This window comes from Rana temporaria, chromosome 7, assembly GCF_905171775.1.
Source record: "Rana temporaria chromosome 7, aRanTem1.1, whole genome shotgun sequence".
In the NCBI taxonomy this organism is placed as follows: Eukaryota; Metazoa; Chordata; class Amphibia; order Anura; family Ranidae; genus Rana; species Rana temporaria.
The window spans coordinates 127,122,545-127,144,525 of record NC_053495.1 but is presented as its reverse complement, the minus strand read 5'-3'; the positions used below and the strand labels follow the sequence as shown (position 1 = coordinate 127,144,525).

The window sequence follows — 21,981 nt, the reverse complement described above, 5'->3', positions numbered from 1 at the left end:
GCCTTTTTTAAACAAAGTGGATCCCCATTCTGACAGAACATGTCAGATCTATTGTTCTCAGTGATCGGGAACAGTGATCTCTGTCATGTCCCAGGCAGCCCATCCCCCTACAGTTAAAGAACACACCTAGGTAACAGTTAACCCCTTGATTGCCCCCTAGTGTTAACCCCTTTGCTGCCAGTGTATTTTTTACATTGATCAGTGCATTTTTATTGTACTAATCAATGCAATAATGTCACTAGTCCCCAAAAAGTGTCATTTGGGGTCAGATTTGTCCACCGCAATGTCGCAGTCCCACAAAAAAAATAAAAAATGATTGCAGATCGCCGCCATTACTAGTAAAAACAATAAAAAACAAAAATGAAAAGTCCCTAAATCTATCCCATAGTTTATAGACGTGATAACTTTTGCACAAACCAATATATGATTATTGCAATTTTAACAAAAATATGAAGAAGAATGTATATCGGCCTAAACTGATGAAGAAATTAGCTTTTTGGGATATTTATTCTAGCAAAAAAAAAAATATTTTTTTCAAAAATTTCGCATTTTATAGCACAAAAAAATAAAAACCGCAAGGTGATCAAATAGCACCAAAAGAAAGCTCTATTTGTTGAAAAAAAATGACTTCAATATTGTTTGGGTACAGTTGCACAAGTGCAATTCTCAGTTAAAGCGACGCAGTGCCGTAGCGCAAAGAATGGCCTGGTCATTGAGGGGGAAAATCCTTCTGGTTCTTAACCACTTAAGACTAGGCAGCTAAAGGACACGGCCAGGTTTTGCGATTCGGTACTGCATCGCTTTAACAGACAATTGCGCGGTCGTGCAACGTGGCTCCCAAACAAAATTGGCGTCCTTTTTTTCCCACAAATAGAGCTTTCTTTTGGTGGTATTTGATCACCTCTGCAGTTTTTAGTTTTTGCGCTATAAACAAAAATAGAGCGACAATTTTGAAAAAAATGCAATATTTTTAACTTTTTGCTATAATAAATATTCCCCAAAAATATATAAAAAACATTTTCTTTCCTCAGTTTAGGTCAATAAGCGTTTATCGGTTGGTTTGCGCAAAATTTATAGCGTTTACAAAATACGGGATCGTTTTATGGCATTTTTATAGGAAAAAAAATATTTACTACCAATGCCAGCGATCAGCGATTTTTTTTCGTGACTGCAACATTATGGCGGACACTTCGGACAATTTTGACACATTTTTGGGACCATTGTCATTTTCACAGCACAGCAAAAAATGCATTTAAAATGCATTGTTTACTGTGAAAATGACAATTGCAGTTTGGGAGTTAACCACAAGGGGGCGCTGAAGGGGTTATGTATGACCTAATATGTGTTTCTAACTGTTGGGGGGTGTGGCTGTAGGTGTGACGTCATCGATTGTGTATCCCTATAAAAAGGGATCACACGATCGCTGACGCCGCCACAGTGAAGAACGGGGAAGCTGTGAAGAGCGGGACTGCAGCGGCGATCGGATCCCGGAGCTTCGGACTGGGGCGCGTGCCCGCGACCCACAGCTGGGTACTAGCACAGGACGTACCTGTACGTGCATGTGCCCAGCCGTGCCATTCTGCCGAGGTAAATGTGCAGGAGGCGGTCCTTAAGTGGTTAAAGATCATTGACACTGGTTAGCTCAGTGGTACACCAGAAAAATAGAGACTTGGTCACTTATTAAAGAGCTAAAACCAAAAATTTTATATACTGCAGTTTTCCAATCCTTCAACGTGGTGACTACATTAGTCTTTTTCCCTCTGTTTTCTCCTGGTGATCTGGCCACTAAACACACCTCCAGTATTAGCATGTCAACATTTTTGGATAAAGGGGCACAGCAGAGAGCAGCATTGTTAATCTGGTGGTAAGGCGAGGGGGTAAAACTGGCCATACATTATGCAATTTTCTTGTTCAATTTCCTTTAGATTTACCTTCAACTATGTATGGGAAGGGCATACCTGAGTTCATACAAGAGATTAAAGTGGGGTTCCAACCACAATTAGCATTTTTAAATGTATGTCCTTTCATCATGCGTTTTTATAATATAAATCCGGTCACTTACTATTTTACAATCCGCCGCTGCTCCGCATAGTTATTCAAAAAAGATAGTTTTATAAACTATGTCCACACCGTTGTCATTATGCTTGTGGGCATTGTGAAGCCCACAAGCACTTACTTCCTGGAAGTCTTGGATGGGGAGTGATAATTGGGTAGCGCACTGCATCCTGGGAAATGACGACACACATTTCCCAGGAGCATTAGAGGGAGATGATGTCAGGATCCTAGGTGATTCCAAAGGCAGATTTTGTGGGACTGCATAGCAACAGGCATTTCCAGATGAGTAAAACATTTTTTTTTCTTTTTTTTCTTTTTTTAGGTCTAATGAGCACAATAATGAAAAAAGATTTTTGGGATGGAAACTCCAATTTAAATGTGTTGTTTTGGTGTGACCTCTTGTTATATTTTCTAATGCTTAGGAACAATAATTGGTATCCTCCCCTAGTCAGTACCATCACCCCACAGTTAGAACACACACCTAGAAACACAATTAACCCCTTGATCGCACCCTAGTGTTAACCCCTTCCCTGCGACATTTATACAGTAATCAGTTTGCTCTGATTGCTATATAAATGTCAATGGTCCCCAAAAAAGTGTCAAACGTGTCCGATCTGTCGCAGTCCCAATTAAAAAAAAAAAAATGCTGCTCACCGTCATTACTAATATATATATATATATATATATATATATATATATATATATATATATATATATATATATATATATATATATATATATATATATATATATATATATATATAAAAATTTCATAAATCTATCCCCTATTTTGTAGACGCTCTAAATTTTGCTCAAACCAATCAATATATGCCCTTTTACCAAAAATATGTAGAAGAATACACAGCCTAAACTGAAGAAAAAATTTGTTTTTGAAAAATTGGAGATATTTATTACAGTAAAAAGTTGTCAAAATTGTCGCTCTTGTTTATAGCGCAAAAAAATAAAAAAACTGCAGAGGTAATACCACCAAAAGAAAGCTCTATTTGTGGGGGGAAAAGGGCCAGATTTTATTTGGGTACAGCATTGCATGACCGCACAACTGTCAGTTAAAGGGAAGCAGTGCCGTATCGCAAAAAATGGCTTAGTGAGGAAGAGGGTCAATTCTTCCGTGGCTGAAGTGGTTAAGTAAAATGTCTTCCTCAATTAGCACAGCATACAGGGATATGTATATGATTACAAAAAAAGCTTCCACAAACATTGGCATATGGATTGAACTGGATGGACCTTATCTACTATGTAAATGAATATGTGTTCTATTAACTTACAGTTTTTATTTCTTGTCGCAGCTCAGGGCCGATGACATTGCCTGCTGTTTTCTGTGACAAACACAGTTTCAAGTTCCTGTCCAGCTGTTAGAAAAGAGGGCACAGAAAACGTTAGGTCCTATATTGCAGTAGAGAAAACTTGGCATAAATCTTTTTAACTATGGTTAATGGGGTCAATGCACCATTTACCACCACACGCGACTCATTTGTATAAAATTATCACATGTGGCAAATTAAGCCCATTTCATAGAGGGAAAAAAATAAATAAAAAAAAAAACAACGATTATGCAGTATTTGCCACAAAAAAAAAAAAATCATAAAAAGTGTGCAGGTAAATATCACTTTAAAAACTTAAGTAACAATTCAAACAGAACAGGGAGTAAAAAAATGTTTACCCCCAGGGTTTTGCTGGCGGTATCTGTAAAAAAAAAACAGTGTGCGGGTCGAGGAGACTCCATGCTGTTTTTTGACAAATAGCTAGTTGTTGAGGAGCCGGCCAGGAAACTGACAGCTTAATGTAAAAAAAGTGCAGACAATTAAAAGTGATGGGAAAAAAAATAAATGGCTTGGGGTCCCCCCCAAAATCTATACCAGATGGGGACAAGGGCCTCATGGCTGGTGGTTGTGGGGGTCTGTGGACAGGGGGGGGCTTATCGGAATCTGGAAGCCCCCTTTAAGAAGGGGGGCCCCAAATCCTGCCCCCCCATGTGAATGAGTATGGGATACCTCTACCCAGTCACCAAAAAAGGTGTCAAAAAGTAACACACAGTTTTTTTTTTAATGAAGGAATTGTCAAAAACAGTGTCCTCCCCATGTAAAACCATTGTCAATCACACCACCCACCGCACCAAGAAAAGAAAACAGAATAAAAGCGCTCCTGCCATCCATGAAGGCTGGCCTCCTACTGCAGGCTCCCCAGTTTGACATATCTTATATTAGGTAAGGGGCGGGTCCAGCTGGCTACGTCACGGTCTGCCTGATCCACTGAGAAATGGTGGCCGACGAGACCGCCAGGCCCTGTTGTGGACCAGACACTGACACAAACACTAAGTCAGACATCCGAAACGGAGCCGTAGCAGACAGGTACACCCGCAAGGCACGTACTACGTTTAAGGTATGTAACGCAGCCTCTTTGGGATGCAACGGCCGAGGACACAAAGAAGGAAGTAATATGTCCTCATTTAGGTGAAAAGCTAAAACCAGCTTCGGAAGAAAAGAAGGCTGCGGACGTAGCACCGACTTATCCTTATGGAGTAGCAAGTAAGGTGACTTGCAAGACAAGGCCGCCAACTCAGAAACACGTCTGACAGTAATGGCCAATAGAAAGGCCACTTTCTGAGATGGTGTCAGGAGAGAAATTTTTCTGATGTTCTCAAAAGGAGGCTCCTGAAGAGCCTAGAGCACCAGATTCAAATCCCAAATCCCATGGAGGAAGCAGTGGTCTAATTGGGGGAATCACATGTCGAAACACCCTGCACAAACGTACCCACTAGTAAATGGGTCACCAAGGGTCGTTCCAAGTACGATGGTAGATCCTCCGAGAAGATGACTTTCGCGCCCTCAGCATTATTGAGATGACCAAATCCGACAGACCTCGATCCCTTAGTACCTGGTTTTCAAATAGCCATGGCGTTAAAACCAGCGACTGTAAAGCAGGATGAAGTATTGGACCTTGAGACAGAAGGTCCTCCCGCATTGGCAACCGGAAGGGTGCATCCGCCACTAGGCGCACAAGGTCGGCGTACCAGGGAAGCCGGGGCCAATCCGGAGCGATTAGAATTACCGGGATCCCCTCGGCCTCTACTCTGCGGAGCAGACGAGGAAGCAACTTCAGTGGGGGAAAAGCATAAATTAGCCGATACTGACCCTACGGGGCCACCAACGCATCTGATGCGTCTGCCCAGGGATCTCAGGACCTGGCCACGAACCTTGACACCTTGCGATTGAGTTGATAAGGTTGGAAAAAATACTGCGCAGGTCTATATATTCGTGAACAATGAATCACAGTGTGGAAAATAAATGGAAATGCTGCTGCAGCTAATATGTCAGATAGAAACATAAATGGCAAATACAAAAGGAGAAAGCTGCGCTGCAAATAAAAATTGTGAATTTAAAACATCGAATAAACAGTATGCTGTAAATAGTGCACAAGGAACACCAGTGCAATATTAGTGTCTGGTACACAAGTGAAATAAAATAAAGTAGAAGGGACAAGATGCGCCAATCTAAGTGCAATAAGCCCAAATTTAATGAAGGATACAAATAAAATAAGTATACATGTGCAATGCCTACTCACAAACAGAGGTAGATAGTAGCCACAGAACCGGAATGGAGAGATGCAGATGATCGGTGATAAGATGCGTGCCTGGAGTCATTCGGTGATCTCAACTAGCGGGTGTCCAAATCGCGGGCAGCAGCAGGCTGATGATGTTCGATGTCCGGGGATAGGAACACCAGAAAGGCCACGGAGATTCGGCGTGCGCTTCACTGTGGAGCGCAGCGTCCCGCCGTCGCACCGGAAGTGACGTGGGAGTCCAGGCCAGCCAATGGGATTACGCGTTTCACAGCGTCAGCTGTTTCTTCAGATCCATGCTGTACTCCCCGTCCTCATCCCGCTCCCCGCACACACCGATTGCCCTTTTTTGGCTTCTCGTAGAGCGGATTACATAGAGGAACATCACTTCCCGAGCTCGAGACACCAAGGGTGCGGCCACAACAGACCACAATGCAGACCCCAGCATGGTAAACATGGAGAGGGTCAGCGCCTCAGACCTCCTATCAGTAAGGTTCTTGATGGCAGGGGTCCCTTCTATAGAGAGAGCGGTCACCCCTATTTAACCGGGCACAGGGGGGCACTACCCGAGGAGATTTTTAACCTCTTGACAACCGGGCCTATTTTGGAAAATTAATCAGAACCCCCAAACATTATATATTTTTTTTTAGTAGACACCCTAAGGAATAAAATGGCGGTCACGGTATTTGCGCAATCATTTTTCAAACCTTTTTTTTGGGAAAGAAAAACGGTTTCATGAATAAAAAAAAATAACAAAACAGTAAAGTTAGCCCAATTCTTGTTGTATAATGTGAAAGATGATTTTACGCCGAGTAAATGGATACCTAACACGTCACGCTTTAAAATTGTGCACAGTCACGGAATGGCGCCAAACTTCGGTACTTAAAAATCCCCATAGGCGACGCTTTAAAGTTTTTTACAGTTTTCTATTTTCAAGTTACAGAGGAGGTCTAGTGCTAGAATTGTTGCATACGCTCCAACGCACGCGACGATACCTCACATGTGGGGTTGGAACAGCGTTTACATATGTGGGCGGGACTTGCATGCGTGGTCGCTTCTGAGCGCGAGCTACCGGGAACAGGGGAGTATTAAAAATTAAAAAAAGTTTGTTTTTTTTTTAATCACTTTTATACCTATTACAGGGAATGTAAACATCCGTTGTAATAGGAATCACTGTGACAGGTCCTCTTTATGGAGAGATGTGGGGTCAATAAGACCCCACATCTCTCCGCCAGGCTTACAAGCATGAGATCGTGAAAAAAAATTCACGGATCTCATGACCGACAGCCGCGATTGCGGCTTTGTTTACTTCCGGGTACTGGGCGTGACGAGGGAAATATGACAGAGCAAGGAAAAAGAAGAACAGGAGGACCGTAGGTATGCACAGCCGTACCAACCCACCTAAGCAGGAGGGACTGTACTTAACCGCCCACGCAAGGACCCACTGACGCATTCCTGACAGGCATACAAACGCGTTGGAGGTAGCCGTTGGCCCAGTCCACTGTGAGTGAGAGAACACCACAGCCCAGTCATATGTGGATCTCGGGGTATGTCGTGGCAGACCCAGCCTCTTTGCAAAGGTGTGCTCACGCTCGTTGACCGGACTGAGTAGACTACAAGGATCTATAATATCCAGCCTGTCTCTCAGCTGACAGTTGAAAGAAGATTCTTTCATGAAAAAAAGGAACATTTATTTTCCTCAGGGCACTGGGCCCAAAGGGAGCCATACATCCTTCTCCTTTGCTGGGCAGAAAGAAACTGAGGCTGCATACTGCAGGGAGGAGGGTTATGTCTGGGGGGGCTGCCCCCTGGGCAGGGCTATTCAACTCTGTTAAAGTAACATGTATTAATTATCTAACATGTTTCTGCCTAGTCCTCTCCTCTGAACAGGAACATAACCCACTTGTCAAGATTTAAGGAGCCTGTCCGTCCATGGACGATAAGAGAAAAAGAGGTGACAGAGGGAGAGGAAGCGGAGGACAGGAGAACCCCCTTCCCGGGAATGCCCAGCTGTTCCATCCTGCCGAGGCAGGAGGAACTGTACTTGCCCGTCCCTACGAGGTCAGACCTTCAACCGAGTAATACGGAGTAGCCGTCAGCCCGGTCCACTGTGACAGACAGAAAGCAGCCCGGTCATATGTGGACCCTGGAGAATATAGTGGCCAACCCAGCGCGTAGCTATGGCCTGCTCACGCTCAATGGCCGGACTGGGGGGGGGGGGGACTACAAGGATCTATATTATCCAGCCTGTCAACCAGCCGGCAGTTGATAGACGATTCTTCAAAATAAAATCATAAAAATAAAATAAAACATTTCCTCAGGACCCTGAGACCAAAAGGGAGCCAGGTCCTCCTCAACTAGGCAGAAAAAAAACAAGCTGCTGACTGCAGGGCGGAGGGTTATATCTTGAGGGACCGTACCCTGGGCGGGGCTGTTCAAATCTGTTTTAAGTAACATGTATTTAAAATATCTAACATGTTCTGCCTAGTCCTCTCCTATAGAACAGGAACATAACCCACAAGTCAAGATTTAGGGAGCTGTGTCCATCCACGGACGAAAAAGAGAAACTTTTTTTTAATATATTTTTTGGGGACATTTATTATAGCAAAAATATCAAAATATAGCTTTTTTTCTAAAATTGTCGCTCTATTTTGGTTTATAGCTCAAAAAATACAAACTGCAGAGGTGATCAAATACCACCAAAAGAAAGCTCTATTTGTGGGGAAAATTAAATTTTTTTGTACTCAACGTAAAATCCTTTTATCGGTCGTCCATGGACGGACACAGCTCCTTAAATCTTGACATGTGGGTTATGTTCCTTTTCATAGGAGAGGACTAGGCAGAACATGTTATCTTAAAACATGTAACTAACAGAGTTGAACAGCCCCGCCCAGGGGGTGGTCCCCCCAGTCATAACCCCTCACCCTGCAGCATGCAGCTCAGTTCGTCAAAAAGCAGTACAAACTTAAAAAGGAGGGGTGGGTGCTGTGTCCATGGATTTTACGGTGAGTACAAAAAAATCCTATTTTCTCTTTTCGTCCATGGACTGACACAGCTCCTTACATCTTGTCACGTGGGATGCCAGCCTGACCGGTTGGGTTGGCTATAGACAAGTCCTCCAATTCTGAGAAGGAAGCAGCTCTCAGAAGAAGATCGTCTAAGTAACCTACAACGGCAATGTCTCGCCGTCTCAGCAAAGCTAGAATCGGGGCGAGAACCTTGGTGGAAACTCTTGGTGCCGACACTAGACCAAAGGGGGAGCCACAAATTGATAGTGGTCCTCCCCGACCGCGAAACACAGGAACCTCTGGTGCCTGTTGCAAATGGGGACATACAAGTACGCGTCTTTGATGTCCAGGGATGCCAGAAAGTCCGGGGGATGGAGTGCAGCTACCACCAAGCGAAAATCGATTCCATCCTGAATTTCCGAACCTTTACAAAGACATTGAGGGTCTAGGATTGGACTCCGTCCTTCTTTGGGACCACAAACAGATTTGAGAAGAATCCCTGAAACCTGTCCTGCGGTGGTATGGGTATGATTACCCCGCACCTCAACAAGTCTTGAGCTACCCCAGTCAGGGCAGTCCGACGAGACGGTAGGAGAGGTAGATTTGAGTGAAATAATCTGTTTGGTGGACAAGAAAGAAACTCGATCTTGTACCCTGAAGAGACCACTTCGCAAACCCACTGGTCAGAAAGCAAAATCGATTCCATCCTGAATTTCCGAACCTTTACAAAGACATTGAGGGCCTTGAGGTCTAGGATTGGACTCCGTCCTTCTTTGGGACCACAAACAGATTTGAGAAGAATCCCTGAAACCTGTCCTGCGGTGGTATGGGTATGATTACCCCGCACCTCAACAAGTCTTGAGCTACCCCAGTCAGGGCAGTCCGACGAGACGGTAGGAGAGGTAGATTTGAGTGAAATAATCTGTTTGGTGGACAAGAAAAGAAACTCGATCTTGTACCCTGAAGAGACCACTTCGCAAACCCACTGGTCAGAAAGCAGGGAGGTTCAGCGAGCTGTGAACCTGCGAAGAGGTCTCCCCACCCAAGTATCGGGTGGAGGCAAAACTTCATGCAAATGCTGGTATTGTTTGCGGGGCTTGGATTGCTTGCGCACCAAGGGACGCTTCTGTCCCCCAGTTGAGCCTTTATCGGCTTGGGAGGGTCTGCTAGCGGGCCCTGACTGACGTAAATACAGCTTTTGTGTGGAAAAGGAAGGCCCCCGGCTTACAGGGCGGCCCTTTACCCTTGGTGGACTGAGATAGAAGTGTGCTCTTACCTCCAGTGGACATCCTTAATAATGTCGTTCAGTGAGGCACCAAAGAGCCTCCCACCTTTGAAAGGCAAATCTGTCAGAGCTTTCTTAGAAGCTTTGTCAGCGGACCAGCGATTCAGCCATATCAGGCGACTCAAGACCACCACGGATACAGAGGCCCTGGAGATTAAAAGGAGTCGCATCCAGGATTGCATCACATATGTACACCAGACCCTGCACCTGCTGGTCGGCCAGTGTCACAATTTCTTGTGGGAGCTGATGCTGCTCCACTGCCTGGTGCAAGAGTTAAGCCCATTCGGGACACCAAAGTCGCAGCCACTAACGGCCACAACGCTGACCCCAGCATGGCGAACACGGTCCTAGTCACCGCTTGGGATCTCCTATCAGTAGGGTCCTTAAAGGCAGGGGTCCCCTCAACTGGGATAGTGGTTACTCTGTCCAACTTTGCTACCGGGGGGGGGGGGGGGTCAACTACAGGGGGGAGAAGACCATTTTTTCAAAAGGCTCTCTTCAAGGGAGTAACGGACCGCCATGCGCTGAGGGACCACAAAGGACCTCTGTGGCCGTTCCCATTCCTTATCTATGAATCTGTCAAAGAAATCAACAAGGAAAAACCTTTACAGGGCAGGTCGTTTTGTGCGACCCAAAAAGGGACTGACACCCCAGTGGATGTCCCAGCAGTATCTTCAAGCTTAAGGGTGTCCCTTACTGCATTGATAAGTGCTCTGTCCTGCACTGACCCGGAAGAGGAGTCCTCCTCAGTGCCAGGACGGTCCTGGTCCACATCCTCTGACACCTCAGAACAGGGGTCCTGTGCTGCAACCAGGCCCAAGTCAGAGCATTCTCTCCAGGAGATGGAGGGGGGAGGGGACGCTTTTTACCCCCCCTTTACGCCCGCATGCCACTTCCACCCTGGCAACAAATGCCTCCAGGACTGACGACAAATTGTCCATGGTAACTGCAGGTGCAGGGGCACCAGCTGCTGCCTCTGGAATGTCTGGGGAAAAAATACCAGCTTCAGACTCCAATCTGGGCCACTGACAGTCCTTAGGGACCAAGTCAAGACACTTGTGACAAGAAAATGTCCACCCTCCTAGCTGCGCTAACCGGGGGGTTACCCAGGGACTCACCACCCAGAGACTGCCCAGCACCGTTGTCCGCTCTGCCTCACACACAGAGTGTGACTGAGGCGTTCTGTGAGGTGATTATTGCTAGTCGTGCCATTCAGGAAGCTTCCAGCGCAAGAGGCCAAGCCACAAAGTGAAAAAAACTCTGCAGGAAAAAAGGGTGCTGCTACAGGAAAATGGCCGTCTGCAATGAAGACCTGCGCCACAGCGCGGCAACGACAAAATGGGCGCCAATGGAGATTTTCAATGCAGAAAAAAAAAAACACACTAGAAAATGGCGCCGGCGCTACCAAAAATGGTGCCCGAGCACACTGAGGTGGATGAGAAGGCCGCAGGGACACCCCAAAAAAAAAAAATAGGATTTTATACTCACCATAAAATCCTTTTCTCTGAGTTCATGGACAGACACAGCCTTAATCTTGACAAAGTGGGAAATAGCCTTCCTTTAGGAGTGACTAGGCAGAAAGTGTTAACTTCAAAGCTGAACAGCCCCGCCCAGGGGGCGGTCCTATTGGCTATATCCCCTCAGCCTGCCCCAAGCAGTTCAGTTCGTAGCAAGCAGTAAAAACTAAAAAAAAAAAAAAGAAGAAGAAGAGGGGTGGGGGTCGTGTCCGTCCATGAACTCAGAGAAAAGGATTTTACGGTGAGTATAAAATCCTATTTTCTTTCGTTCATGGACGGACACAGCCTTAATCTTGACAAAGTGGGACGTCCCAAAGCAGTGTCAAAATGAGGGGTGGGAACAACAAAATCAAACTTCACCACAAAACAGAACTTCTCAACTGAGGAGTTGTAACTCTAAACAGCCGCCTGCAAAACTTTGCGGCATCCGAAGATGCACTCACATCAACTTGTAAAGTTTAGTGAAAGTGTGACCAGGCGACCAGGTCGCCGCCTTACACACCTGGGAAACAGACGCTTGATGTCAGAAAGCCCAAGAGGCACCATTGCCCTGGTCGAATGCATCGTGACAGGGAGGTGCCCGACCCTTTATAGCGTAAGCCTGATCAGGATCTGTCGGCTCCACCTCGAAATGGTGGCCGATGAGACCGCTGGGCCCTTCTTGGGACCAGCCACCGAAACAAACAGTGAGTCTGACCTCCGGAACGGAGAAGTAGCAGATAAGTATACTCTCAGAGCTTGGACAACGTCCAAGGAATGCAACGCCGCCTCTCTAGTGCAATGGATGAGGACACAAGGATGGAAGTACAATGTCTTCTTTGAGATGGAAGGCCGAGACGACCTTAGGTAGAAAGGAAAGCTGCAGACGCAGCACCACCTTATCATTGTGGAAGATCAGATAGGGAGCCTTGCATGACAAGGCTGCCAGCTCAGAGACTCGTCTAACTGATGTGACATCCACCAAAAAGACCACCTTCTGAGAAAGTGTCAAGGGAATCTCCCTAATCTCTTCGCATGGTGGTTTCTGAAGCACCGAGAGAATCAGGTTTAAGTCCCACGGAGGTCAGACTGGAGGGGCCACATGCCGAACCCCCTGTACAAATGTTCTCACTAGGTAGTGAGTCGCCAGGGGTCGCTGAAAGTAAAAAGCCAGGGCAGATATCTGCCCCTTAAATCGTGCTTAAAGCAAGCTTTTGGTCCACCCCGCGCTGTAAGAACAGCAGGACTCTAAATAAGCCAGTGGATTCCACTTCATTTCCTCGCAAAGGGCTAAGTAAGTTTTCCAAGTGCAATGGTAAATCCTCCTAGAGGACAACTTCCTAGCCTTCCTCATGGTAGGAATCACAGAATCCGATAGGCCCCGATCTCTTAATACCTGGCTTTCAATAGCCATGCCGTTAAAGCCAGCGACTGTAATGCAGGGTGCAGTATGGGACCTTGTGACAGCAGGTCCTCTCTCAGCGGTAGACGCCAAGGGACGTTTTCTACCAGACGCACTAGATCGGCGTACCAAGGACGCAGAGGCCAATCCGCAGCAATTTGGATCATTGGAATCCCCTCTGCCTCCACTCTGCGAAGCAGATGAGGAAGGAGCTTTAGAGGAAGGAAGGCATAGATTAGCCGGTACTGACTCCACGTCGCCACTAACGCATCTGTCGCGTCAGCCCATGGGTCTCTTGACCTCGCCACAAACCTCAATACCTTTCGATTGAGTCGAGACGCCAGGAGATCTACGTCTGGCATGCCCCATCTTTGGCAAAGGAGCTGAAACACATCTGGGTGCAGAGACCATTCTCCTTGGTCCACCATCTGGCGGCTCAGGTAGTCCGCCTGCCAGTTTTCCACAGCCGGAATGTATACGGCCGACAGGGCCGGTATGCTCCTTTCTGCCCACCTTAGGATGTGAGCGAATTCTGACACTGCAGCCGAGCTTTCTTGTTCCTCCTTGATGGTTGACATATGCCACCGCCGTGGCTTTGTCCGACTGGATCCTGACTGGACGCCCCTGTAGCCTATGAGACCATGTGGAGAGGCACAGCCTGATCGCCCTTCTGTAGCACTCGCGTGTGAGATTGCGCATATGGTACTGCCTCAAAGGAGGCCACCATGAGGCCCAGGACTCACATGCAAAAGCAGAGCGACGACCATTTCTGGGATGTCAGCTGTCGCACCACAGCCTGGAGGGTCTGCAATTTTTCCACAGGGAAAAAAACCTTTGCCTCTGAGGAATCCAGAATCAATCCCAGATATACTAGGCGTTGAGTCGGTACCATTACTGACTTCTGAATGTTCAGTACCCACCCAAAGTGTCTGAGGGTCTGACAGATTATAGATATGCTCACCTCTAATTCTGAGGCTGAAGCGGCCCTCAGAAGCAGGTCGTCCAAGTAGCCCACAATAGCTATGCCACGTTGTCTTAGGGCGAGAATAGGGGCAAGCACCTTGGTAAACACCCTTGGTGCCGATGCCAGGCCAAAGGGGAGAGCCACAAATTGATAGTGGTCTTCCCCGACCGCAAAGCGCAGGTGTCTCTAATGTCTTGTGCATATGGGGACATGTAAGTAGGCATCCCTGATGTCCAGGGATGCCAGAAAGTCCCCGGCTGGAGGGCAGCGACGACAGAGCGAATCGATTCCATCCAGAATCTTTGTACCTTCACAAAGCAATTGAGGGCCCTGAGGTCCAGAATTGGATGAACGCCCTCCTTCTTTGGTGCTATGAACAGGTTGGAGTAAAACCCCTGAAACCGTTCCTGTACTGGGACAGGAATAACCACCCCGCGTTTCAGCAGGTCTTGAACTCCCCCAAATAGGGCTTCCCACTGAGTCGGTTGTAGCTGGAGGTTGGAGGGAAAAAAATCTGTTTGGTGGGCAAGATAGAAATTCTATCTTGTCCCCTGAAGAGACTACCTCGCAAACCCACCGGTCGGGGATCTGAAATGTCCACCGGGTCACGAATCCTGGGAGTCCCTGGGACTCTACTGCTGCCATGCACTTTTCCACATTGATGTCCTTTTTATCAACTAAATTGTAAGTGTTTTTATCCGGCATTAAACTTTCCCGTTTTTACGGTATTACGCTATGTGCCTTTCATTTTCCTCCACATACTTTGGGCAAGCTCTCCAACTCCCATGAGCCATCTCCCAGCTGATGCTATCCCTTCCACCTGTTACTAAGTGAAGACCCCACCGTTATTTGCTGGTCGCTCGGTTTGGTGTGTCCTGGTATATCCGTCCATCCATCCCATATACAAAGCTTTACTGATCCTTTGGGCATACGCTCACTTGGATCCATCGCATCTGGTAAGCCTTCCCTCCTGGTGGCGGGCGTTATCACTAACATTCCAGACCAATTAGAATCACCGTGGGTGCCTCATCACTGTCACTTGATTGATCATCTTGACTTTTGATTTCACGTTCACCTTATGGACTTTCATTTTTATAATCATTAAGACTTAGGTCTATGGTGTCTCATCACACTATTCATCATTATTTTATATGAATTATTCACATATCATGGACTCGCATCTTTTGTTTATTTATATGTGCGTTTAACACAGACATCACTGTCTTTTCATCAGTTATTTCTTAGCGCTGCATTTTTTGGATTTTTTGTTTGTATTTCTTTCCTTTTTCACTGGATTGTATGTAGCTGCTTGTTTACCCTGATAGCGCAGATTTTCTTTTTTATTTTTCACCGTATGGTGGTTAGCTTGTTTAGTCTGGACACAGGAGGGTCCACTATCGGGGGCGAGGTCCATTTCTTCAAGCAACTCTCCAAGAGGGCAACGTACCGCCAGATTTTAAGGTACTGACAAGGGGCTAGATTCACGTAGGGGGACGCAAGTTTGTGCGGGCGTAGCGTATCCTATTCACGCTACGCCTCCGCAACTTAGACGGGCAAGTGCAGTATTCACAAAGCACTTGCTCCGTAAGTTGCGACGGCGTAGCGTAAATCTGCCGGCGTAAGTGTGCCATATTCAAATTGTCAAGAGGTGGGCGTGTTTTATGTAAATAAAACATGACCCCACGTAAATGACGTTTCTCACGAACGGCACATGCGCTGGCCGTGAACGTATCGGCCGTGAACGTATCCCAGTGCGCATGCTCCTAATCACGTCGCAAATAGTCAATGCTTTCGACGTGAACGTAATTTACACAAAGCCCTATTCGCAAACGACGTAAAATGTTCAAAATTTGACGCAGGAACGACGTCCATACTTAACATTGGCTATGCCTCATATAGCAGGAGTAACCTTACGCCGGAAAAAGCCTTATGCAAACGACGTAAAAAAATCGGCGTATCCAGCTCATTTGCATATTCTACGCTGAAATCGACGGCAGCACCACCTAGCGGCCAGCGTAAATATGCACCCTAAGATACGACGGCGTAAGACTTACGCCAGTCGGATCTTAGCTTAATTTCGGCATATGTTGCTTTCTGAATACAGAAAAGATACGCTGGCGCAGATTTGAATTTACGCGGCGTATCAATAGATACGCCGGTGTAAATTCTTTCTGAATCTAGCCCAAAGTCTTTTGTGGTTTGTCCCACTCTTTGTACAAAAGTTTGTCTAGGTAAGACACACAAGGGAACACCTTAGCAGTGCGGACCGCCTTACGGAACCCAAAGGGGACCAGCGCTTCTGTTGCTTCTACAGACCCCTCTATCTTTAGGGTATCTCGCACTGCGGTGATAAGGTCACTCACCAGAGCCCTCTCGCGTGCTGACCTGGGTCCGGAATCATCCTCACTGTCTGGCCGATCTAGGTCCGCATCGCCAGATACCTTAGAGCCAGGGTCCTTAGAGCCAGGGACCCGGCTCTGCATCTGAGTTGTCCCCAGAAGATGGCGGGGGGAGGGGGCGCTTTCTACCCCCCATTTTCCCCACACGCTCCTTCCACCTTGTCAACAAAGGCATCTAGGATTGCCGACATAGCGTTCACCGATACATCGGGTGCAGGGGCATCAATTGTCAGCTCAGGTGTCTCCGGGGAAAAAACATCTGCTTCTGACACCATGCTGCCCACACGCCTGACACAGGGACTCCCAAGCAAGGTACAGTAACCAACCCTCCTAGCTGCAGCAGAGATGAGGGGTTCCCCCCCCAGAGGACTCACCACCCAGGAACCAGTAGTACGGTGCCGTTCTTTAGCGGAGCTGCTTCTTGTCCGCTGAACACTAACAGAGATTGTGTCTGTTGGTCTGGGCGGTTTTAGTGATAGCCATTAATTAATAGGGCTGCTGCTTTTGTCAGCTGCTTGGTTTGACTAGTCAGCAGCGTGTCTGTCTGACTGTGTCGTTTAAATAATGAAGATGGCCACCGCTCTGACACTAGAGGCCAACAGCGCCGAGGCCCCAAAAGCATGGCCGCCAGTTATGTATAATACAGGGCTCAAAATTTAAAGTCCTAAACTACTAGCCAGGCCTCAAGGCATACTCGCCACCAGTTGCCCCGCCCAACCCCTACCATGTCCTGCCCCTAGACACGCCCTCATAAATCTCATGAAATTACACTTAAATGTTTTATGTAGAATTAAGTAATAAATATTAACAACAACTTAATCCGTGCCCAAGAAAAAAAAAATGCAGCCTGCCCATGTCTACCAATGCAGCAAAATGTCCCCATTTTCCAGCCAGAGTCCCCTCCCCCACATTGCAGCCAGAGTCCCCCCCCCCACATTGCAGCCAGAGTCCCCCCCCCCCACATTGCAGCCAGAGTCCCCTCACACACTGTCATGGAAGCATGAATCAGACGTACAAAACAGATAAATGAATAAGAAGATTTTATTGGAAACCAAACAGCAAGGTCAAAGTCCACACAGGCTTGAGGAAAGAAGATTGGGACAGCCGCACTCCAAAAAAATCCTGTTTTATTAAAAGTTGATCACAAAACAACATGCCACGGCCAAAAAACAGAAAAAAGCTAACTTAGCTTTTTTCTGTTTTTTGGCCGTGGCATGTTGTTTTGTGATCAACTTTTAATAAACCAGGATTTTTTTGAAGTGCGGCTGTCCCAATCTTCTTTCCTCAAGCCTGCATTACTATTGCATTGCCTGCACCCAAGGTTCGAATCCAAGGATCGTGGCTCTCCGGTTTCCCTGAGCGGTTATCTTTCTCTTTTCATCTTCTTACGGACTTGTCAAAGTCCACACAGATGATTGAAACAGCCAGAAGAGTCGTCCAACGGTGCCAGGGTCGATAGTCAGGGATGAGAGTCAGCCGAGCCGGAGTCTGTAGCCAGAGGCGGGGTGAAACGAAGCCGGGAATCAGGAACCAGAAGGAACGTCCGAGACCGGATCGGAAACCAGGAGCAGGCAGCACGATCACAGAAGAGGTGTCAGACGAAAGGCCCAAGCGAGGAAATGCTGCAGCTGCCGTCCTATATATATGCTGAGCATCCAGCTCCTCCCAGTGGAAAGGAGGAGCCGTAGGGTGGGACAAGTTACAAGAACCCCATGAAGCAAGATGGCCGCTCACACAGGTCAGTGATGAGCCAGCAAAGAGGTAAGACCATGACACCCACATTTTAGCCAGAGTTCTTCCCCCCACACACACACATATATTACCCAGAGTTCTTCTCTCCCCCCCCCCACACACACACATATATTACCCAGAGTTCTTCTCCCCCCCCCCCCCACACATATTAGCCAGAGTTCTTCCCCCGCATCCTACCTGTGCTGGGTAGGGGAGGAGGAGCCGCCGCCGAATGGTTCAAACCGCGGGGAACATTACAGCTTTCAATTCAATTGCTGTGTGTTACCCGCAGCGCGTGTCTTATACAGCCCCTCCCCTCTTGTCTGGGAAACTTTGATAGACAATCACCCATCCAATCCTGGGATGGGTGATCTGCCTATCAGTTTCCCGGAGGGGAGGGGCTGTATAAGACGCGCGCTGGGGAGCTGCGGTGGCTCAACGCGATTGGCACTGCGCTGACAAGCCATTCACCTCTGCAGCTAGGGGTTCGGATCCCGGTCTCAGCTACATGTGAATTGGGTTTGGTGGTCTCAGCCCGGCTACCGGTGAGTGTGCTATGCGAGGTAAGCCTGCGCTTAGTACGCCCACCCCCCTCCCACAAAAACCACCACACTTACACACACTCAAAATTGGGTTAACATGCACGCACTTTGACCACGCGGTCTCTAAAAAGAGAGGTGAAGGACTAACGGGGCTGGTTGAGCGGGCTAGATCCTCTCACTCCCTTATAGGGAGTCCCTCTGCCTCGTTGGGCTTCAAAGCGGAGCAGGTAGGGCGGGCTGTGTGGGAGGACCCCCTCACACACCCACCATTGCCACCCGGGGCATGGAGAAAGGTGGCAGATTGCCTTTGGGGGAGGCTTGCCTACTCCCAACTCCTGCAGTCCGGCTCCTCTCTCGAGTACACGCACAAAATACACTTTAAAAAGAAAAAATAAGCCGCGCGCTGCAGGGAACACACAGCTATTGAATTAAAAGCTGTAATGTTCCCCGCGGTTTGAATGCCGCGGCGGCTCCTCCTCCTCCTCCTCCTCTCCCCCCCCCTGCTCCCAAGCAGCCAGCCAGACACTCGCCAGCCCTCAAAATTTACTCGCAAAATGCGAGTGTAAATTTTGAGGGCTGGTATAATAGATAGTGAGGTTACAAAAATATGGCCGCCGAACGGCAGTTAGAGGCCCCCGACCTTGTGGCAAAAAGGCTGCAAGCAATGCCACTGCTATAGTGCCGTAATGGGGCATACTGTGCAGGCCGCCGAGCGGCCGATAAGACGCGGTACGGCCCTACAAACCATGGGCGCCGAGCGTGGATGTAATATCGCCGGAATCCTATGAAAAATGGCCGCCGAGATGGCCGCTAGAGGCAAAATACAGTGTGGCCACAAGAAGATGGCCGCCAGTGCAAATGTAAAACCAGAAAGTAAACATGCAGATATACCAAAAGTATATATGCGGCTACAGGAAAATGGCCTCCAGTGCAAGTACAAACAATACAGCATGGATCACAGGGAAAATGGTTGCCGACAGCATGGAGAAGGACACAGGTAAGCAATCTCTCTTGGCACTTAAACACTGATTTAGTGAACGTACATGGTTCCCCCCAGGTGAAGCTCCCCAGGGGAACCCCCGCCCCAGCAGCTAGCTCAGGGAGCCTAGGGAGGAGGGGAGAAGGGAAACAGAGCCCTTTACTTACTTACCTCTCCAGGGATGCCCAGCTCTGTCATCTTGCTGAAGCAAGGTAATAACTACTTACCCTTCCTGTGGGTTTATGCTGGAAGCATCCTAGACAGAGCATCTCCTGCATGGTAACGAAGGCGACTTTTGGCCCGGGTGCTGCGACTCGGCCCTCTAGACTGGTCATATGCAGCCCTGGAGCGTATAGCTCACCGGCCACCCGTAGAGCTACGGGCAAGTCGTGGACAACCCAGTGCGTAGCTATGGTCGGCACACGCTCGATGGCCGAAACTGGAGGGGGGAGGACTACAAGGATCTGGAATCCAGCCTGTCACCCAGTCAGCAGTTGATCGCAGATCACAGGAATGATTAAAAACTTAAATAAAAATCCCAAAATAAATTTGAACTAAAAGCCTCAAGGCCTATGGGCACGAAGGTAGCCATGTCTTCTCCTTAACTAGGCAGAAAAAAAAACTGAACTGCTTCGTGCGGGGCTGTTCAGTTTTGAAGTTGTTAGCCTTCCTTTAGGAGTGACTAGGCAGAAAGTGTTATTTCCCACTTTGTCAAGATTAAGGCTGTGTCCGTCCATGAATGATCTCCTCTACTAGGCAGAAAGAAAGAGAAAAAAAAAAATGAGGTGAGGGGTTATGACAGGGGGGACCGCCCCCTGGACAGGGCTCTTCAACTCTGTTAAAGTTACATGTTTTAAGATAAACAACATGTTCTGCCTAGTCCTCTCCTATGAACAGGAACATAACCCACATGTCAAGATTTAAGGAGCTGTGTCAGTCCATGGACGAAAAGAGAAAAAAAGGACGTCAATTTTGTTTGGGAGCCACGTCGCACGACCGTGCAATTGTCAGTTAAAGCGACTTCGTGCCAAATCACAAAAAGGTGCTCTGGTCATTTGGCAGCCAAAACCTCCATGGCTTAAAGTAAAGGTTCACCCGGAAATGACAATTTTTAAGATTAGATTCATGCTCATTTTGTCTAGGGGAATCGGGTAGTTTTTTTTTAATCAAAGCCGTACTTACCGTTTTAGAGATACATCTTCTCCGCCACTTCCGGGTATGGGCTACGGGACTGGGCGTTCCTTCTTGATTGAGTCTTCCGCATCTATCGCGTCACGATTTTCCGAAAGTAGCCGAACGGTGCAGGCGCCGTATAGCGCCGCAGCGACGTTCGGCTACTCGTGACGCGATAGATGCGACCGTCGGAAGCCTGTCAATCAAGAAGGAATGCCCAGTCCCGAAGACCATACCCGGAAGCGGCGAAGAAGATCGCTCTCTAAAACGGTAAGTACTGCTTCGTTTTTTAAAAAAAACTAGCCGATTCCCCTAGACAAAATGAGCATGAATCTAATCTTAAATTTTTTTTTTAGGGTGAACTCCCGCTTTAAGTGGTTAACAGCAATGCTTTTTACAAAAGAAAGTTAGATTAATAAGCAGGAAAGTCACAACTAGTTGATAGGAACAAGGAATAAAAGAAAATGTGCAGTGAATATTAGAGAAAAAGTAAATGTTTAAAACATACCTCTTCTTCCAGTTCCTGGAGGTTACACTCCATGCTAGATTCAACTATATCAACTTTCAAGTCATCAGCAAAGCTTATAACCTCAGCAGTGACAGTTTCTACATTTGGAGGTAGCTGAACAAGTAAATTGTTATTAGTATCCTGAATTATAGCTGGAGGCAAAGAGCATAATGGGGTTTTAGTGATTTCTACACTGTTAAAGTTCACTGTTGAGTCTCCAGTTTCACAGTTTAAATTTGATCTAGTGTCATTTTTAAGAGAATATTTTCTGGCATAATATTCAGCCTCGGCTGCCTTAAACAACGTATCCAAAACTGTGAGAGCAGCGGATGATGTGGTGGCAGAAGATGCTGGTGTGAGGCCATTGGAAGGTACAGTTATGAATGGTGATGGTCTTGACTGTGCATTTTCAGAAGGCATTGGTGCGGAGCGTGCATTTTCAGGAGGTGCTGGTGTGGTGCCAGTGGAATTTGCATTGTAAGAAGGTGCTGGCCTGGGGCCAGTGGACAATGCAGTTGCAGAAGGTGCTGATGTGGGGCCCGTGGACGGTGAAGTTGCAAAGAGTGCTGACGTAGGGCCAGTGGATGGTGCAGTTCCAGAAGATGCTGATGTGGGGCTAATGGATAGTGCCGTTGCAGAAAGTGCTGGCATGCAGCCAGTGGATGGCACTGAAGCAGAAGATGCTGATGGCAAAGAAACATTCATGGATGTCTTATTTCTGGAGCATGGTGCTTCATTTTTAAGAACCCTGCAAGGTTTAGCTGGCTTGGCAGGGGTAACTTGATTATATGACCAATTTGTAACTGGCTTTGCAAAGAAATCTGGAACACAGACATGAAAATGCATTGTTTAGACTGCTA

General features: G+C 47.3%; 1 protein-coding gene across 1 annotated transcript in view; it reads right to left on the bottom strand.

Annotated features, from left to right (window-relative positions):
- Positions 1–21,981, bottom strand: part of TDRD5 (tudor domain containing 5) — a 336,334-nt gene that overhangs the window by 272,912 nt on the left and 41,441 nt on the right. Inside the window, exons 4-5 of the mRNA XM_040359954.1 lie at positions 21,122–21,942; positions 3,342–3,425 (exon numbers count right to left, since the gene is read on the bottom strand). Of these exons, the coding sequence (XP_040215888.1) occupies positions 3,342–3,425; positions 21,122–21,942 (905 nt within the window). The remainder of the gene's footprint in view (positions 1–3,341; positions 3,426–21,121; positions 21,943–21,981) is intronic.